Source organism: Penaeus monodon, chromosome 18, assembly GCF_015228065.2.
Source record: "Penaeus monodon isolate SGIC_2016 chromosome 18, NSTDA_Pmon_1, whole genome shotgun sequence".
NCBI classification, from domain to species: domain Eukaryota; kingdom Metazoa; phylum Arthropoda; class Malacostraca; order Decapoda; family Penaeidae; genus Penaeus; species Penaeus monodon.
In genome coordinates this window covers 17,328,718-17,333,717 of record NC_051403.1, presented here as the reverse complement: position 1 = coordinate 17,333,717, position 5,000 = coordinate 17,328,718, and the positions used below count along the sequence as shown (strand labels likewise).

The window sequence follows — 5,000 nt, the reverse complement described above, 5'->3', positions numbered from 1 at the left end:
CGACACCTGTTACACACGTTTTGATATTTTCTTGTATAAATTGAAAAGTTTTATTCTTTGATTTATTTGATTATTGAGGTAAATGGGCCTTCTTTGTGTTTCTTATGTGATGGTATGGCAGTTCATATTGAATTGCTTATTTGGATTTTATGACGCACAAAGGTATTGTATAATTAGGAACCAGTCCAAGATCTTTTTTTGTCGAGGTCGTGATATTAGTAATTGAAATAATTATTTTTTAAAATATGAGATATTGCAGGCTGTTATTATATAATTCTTGTGTTTTCTCTACAGTTTGCCACTGTATATAAGGCTCTTGATGTGGAGACCAAACAGATAGTAGCTGTCAAAAAGGTATGTACTATACGTATTGCACACTTTCTCCATTAATGGTAGTTGTCTGATTTTTCTTATCTTATAAGCTCACTATTATAATTTTTTATTAAATTGGTATCATCTAGGCTTGGATCAGACAGAAATGCATGAAACTTTAGTGAGAAATAAAAATGCTCATGCCTTGATTTTGGGTCAGGGATATATAACTGGTAGCACATTGTTAGTTGAGAATAGGTTGCTGTAACTGACTTCAGGATACCTTAATGGCTTGATGTAAGGTAGTCTTTATACATGTTAAGATTTCACCTGGAATAAGGGAGTATGTCCTTGCTGTCTTTGAAATTAATATGTATCGCTGTCACTTGTGGCAAGGGTTAAGAAAATATCTCTTCCTATAAGCAAAAGTAACTAAGTAAGATATTATATACAATAGATATGCGCAATGATCACAGAACTAAGGTAAGTTGATGTAATTTATTAATTTTATATAACTTTTATTTCCATTCATCTCCATAGATCTGTTTTAATGATTATTCCATTCTCTTTTAATGGGTCCTTTAGATCAAACTAGGTAGCAGAGAGGAGGCAAGGGATGGCATCAACCGTACGGCTCTCCGAGAGATCAAGCTCTTGCAGGAGGTCCACCACCCAAACCTCATTGGCCTCCTCGATGTCTTTGGCTACAAGTCAAATGTGTCGCTGGTGTTTGATTTCATGGATACAGATTTAGAGGTGAGTATGGTTAAGGCAACCTGTTGATGTGTATTCATAAGTATTTTATTATTATTACAATTCATAATTTTGTTTAATCATTTTAATGGTTATTGTTATTCTAATTCATGTTGATTATTCAACTTTATTATTATTAGCAGTATTATTGTAATTTTTATTATTATCAGTCTCATGGTTCAGAACAATCATTGATTTTCAAAATAAGCTATGAAATGTACCCAGAATTATTTCTTTATATAGTTTATAAACCTTTTATTAGTTGATTGATGAATTTGTTTACCACAGGTGATCATCAAGGACACAGACAACATCATCCTCACACCCTCCAACATCAAAGCATATATGATCCAAACATTAAAAGGCTTGGAATTCCTGCATCTTCACTGGATCCTACACAGAGTAAGAAAGGGCTTGTTTTCCTGAAGCTTTTCATAATAATTAAAGTCATAAAACTTATTTTTGAGGAAACTTGCACTGTTTCCTGTGAAAGTGTTTTATTTTTTTTTTTTTATATTGTGGTATTATATTGTGGTATTCATATTTGAAGTTGAAATGATGGTTAATGTACTCATAATTTTTTTCACTGCCCTCCTCCTCCACCTTTTCATATAATTGCAGGATCTGAAACCAAACAACCTACTAGTCAATTCAGATGGCATACTCAAAATAGGAGATTTTGGTCTGGCAAGATTCTTTGGCTCTCCCAACAGACAGTATTCACATCAAGTAGTTACAAGATGGTACAGGTAAGTATTGCAGAGATAGTCAGTAGTGAAATTTGGAACCCATTATTCTTAACATCTATTTTGCTTCTAGTGATATTGTGATTTTATTTTTCTGTTTTGCAAGACTTGATGAAGACATGTTTTTAAAGTTGATGAAGTTGTGCATACTTGTTACATTCATTTTCTTGATAGTATTGATAGAAAGAACTTAATTGCTGAGGCATAGACCTATATTGGCTTATGTATCCCAGCCTCTCCAAACTTCACCTCAAATTTTAATGGTTGTGAATATGTTAATAGGACAGAGGATAAAATATACCCTGCTTGGGTGATAAAGTAAACATAGAATGATATCTTGATTAAATTTTACAGTACCTGAACTTAACATCTGTCTGACTTGTAGGAGTCCAGAGTTGCTGTTTGGCGCGAGATCCTACGGCACAGGGGTAGACATGTGGGCGATTGGCTGTATCCTGGCGGAGATGTTGGTTCGCTGTCCCTACTTCCCGGGTGACTCTGATCTAGACCAGCTTACCAGGATCTTCACTGCCCTAGGGACTCCTGGTGATGACGACTGGCCGGTTTGTTGTTGAGGATTTTTTTTTCCATTTTTTGTCTTAGGGTTTGTCTTTGGGTGGTTTCAGTGTGTGGTTATTTTAATTACTGAATTTTAATATATCGGTCTTAATCCAATTATGAGTTATTTGATATTAAAAATAGTTTTGATGTGTGTGTGGTTAGAGGTTTAGTAGTTTCATGTGCCACTCTAGAGATATTTTTTGAAAATTAATTGAATAAATAAGAATATTCAAATTTTTTATGGTTCTGTATATTTGTACCCATGTAGCTCAAGACTGCAAATTAGATTCTGCCCTTGTTCTGAAAAGCTATTGAAGAAGGAAAAAAAAAACTTATGTTATTCTGAATACTTGCTAGTCTTTATTAATCTTTATCTGTCACTGTTATTTATCGTTACTTTTGATATATGGATCATTTTAACCCACACAATCTGGGATGACTTCCTATCATTTCATGCCTAACCCTCCCTCATGCTCAAAAGTAGTAACAAGAGTTCCAGTGATATCTATATAATTCATGACCCTCTTCCCAGGACATGACGAAACTTCCCGACTACGTATCATTCAAGCACTTCGAGGGTTCCCCACTGCGAGACCTCTTTCCTGCTGCCAGTGATGACCTTCTCCAGCTATTGGGGTCTTTGCTCACTATTAATCCTATGAAACGATGCAGCTGTACTGAGGCTCTGAAGATGGAGTATTTCAGGTAAATATCAGTGCATATTAGAATATTATTTAATGAACATATTTTTTATCCTTTTACATAAAAAAAAAATATATATATTTTTTGTTATGTATTTATTTTTATTTTTGTTTATTTATTTATTTATTTTTTAATGATGTGAGAATAAGTCTGCAAATGTAATTGTTTGATATGTTTGAATTAGATTATTTTCTTGCGAGCATTACCTCCATCTATTTCAATTATGTTTGCTTCAACAAATTGCAGTAAACATCGGATTACTCTAGATCACCTTTCCTTTCCAGCAATAAGCCTGTCCCGACACCAGGACCTCTTCTTCCTCTCCCACCAACCATTAGACAGAGAAGTGAGGCAGAAAAACCGTCCCTCAAGCGAAAGATTATTGAAGAGTCTGGCTTTGGAGGTGTGTCTTTTTTTTTAAACTATAGTCACATCTCTGTATCATTACTATTACATTTAAAATCCCAAAATAAAAATTCTGTCATTTGTATTTTAGGGATAACCATACTCTTTTTTTGCTGTTCTTATACTGTAGATAACAGTTCAATTGAAAGTCTTGGAGTAACTTGGAATTACTTTTATTTTCAGGTTCCTTAGCAAAGAAGCTTCAATTCTAGTCCATACAAGGAAGAGAAAAAGAAGCACTACCTCCTGATGTGCCAGCGTGACCTTGGTACTTAGTCGTAAAGGTGAAAATAAATTCCTTTAAATGAGGCAAGAAAGAGAGAGGCTGATTTATGAAAGTGAATGATATTTATGTTGATGTTAATTTTTTTTCCTCCGACATGTTAAAGACAAAGGGATGACAGTATTGTCCTTTTATTTCTTTATTTACTTGAGTACTGTGTAATATATTGATGTTCACAGAAAGTGTGTTATTTTCTAAACCAGTGGTATTATTGTAAATCATTTCAGAATAAATTTTCATATAATAAAACATTTAAAGCCTAATTATTTAACCTAATGATGGCTGTTATCTTGCTTTAAGTATATAGTATGATGTAGATATTAAAGACAAATTGCTTTAATTATTGTGCAAAGAAAATGTGAAGAAAAGTGAAGATGTGTTGGGAAGGAGTAGGACAATTTGGAAATTCTGTAGAAGGAACTATAAAAATCTTGGGGAATGTAGGGTCATAGAAATAAATATTGAGTAACTAAGACGGAGACTGAAATAGGGTAGAAAGTGGATTGGGAGGAAATATTAATAATTCAATAAATAACCAACAATTACCCCCCAGTCCCTTGCTCGTTGTTGCTGTGGGGCGGCTTAGCATACGGGGACTGAGGCATAATGTAGGGGATCACCACTACCTTGGTCCTTAGGCCTTGCCTCAACTAATCTTCATCCCCTTATTCTGTCCACTTATCTTAATCGTTAACTCATTTTCGCCATTTTCAACACCATGATTTATCATAATGCTCCCTACTCCCTTAGCTCCTTCCTCTTCTAATAACATTACCTTTTACTATACACCATTAGTTCCCCCCTCTCTACCCTTTTCACTACTATACTGCCCTCTAGTGTTGTTCAACCTGTAACTTTATCCTAATCATAAACTCATTCCTAACCCTTTTCGCACTGTATGACCTTTGATGTCATACAGCACCTCCTCACACTATCTCTGTATTTTGGTATTTAATGACCTTAGATGTTCATGTGGCAGGAAATTTTCAGTAAATAAATAATACCAGCAATTAATGAACAGGAGACTATGTTGAACTCATTTGAATGTATTAGTTCTTACATGATGGTTTACATCACAAGATGATGTAATTGGTATGAACTAGTTGACATCTGACGCTGACTGGTTAAGTGTCAAAAATAGTGCTTGACACGTTGAGAATGTCAGTCCCATCCAAAAAGCATATTCTATATATGAATAGTTTTACAAGCACTGTTTGATTCCCATCTCTCCCCTACCA

General features: G+C 34.4%; 1 protein-coding gene across 1 annotated transcript in view; it reads left to right on the top strand.

The window, feature by feature from the left end:
• Positions 1 to 4,013, top strand: part of LOC119584296 (cyclin-dependent kinase 7-like) — a 4,210-nt gene extending 197 nt beyond the window's left edge. The window contains exons 2-9 of the mRNA XM_037932831.1: positions 295 to 354; positions 898 to 1,068; positions 1,354 to 1,467; positions 1,687 to 1,814; positions 2,197 to 2,374; positions 2,905 to 3,077; positions 3,359 to 3,477; positions 3,663 to 4,013. Of these exons, the coding sequence (XP_037788759.1) occupies positions 295 to 354; positions 898 to 1,068; positions 1,354 to 1,467; positions 1,687 to 1,814; positions 2,197 to 2,374; positions 2,905 to 3,077; positions 3,359 to 3,477; positions 3,663 to 3,691 (972 nt within the window). The 3' untranslated portion in view covers positions 3,692 to 4,013. The remainder of the gene's footprint in view (positions 1 to 294; positions 355 to 897; positions 1,069 to 1,353; positions 1,468 to 1,686; positions 1,815 to 2,196; positions 2,375 to 2,904; positions 3,078 to 3,358; positions 3,478 to 3,662) is intronic.
• The last annotated feature ends 987 nt before the right edge of the window (positions 4,014 to 5,000 follow it).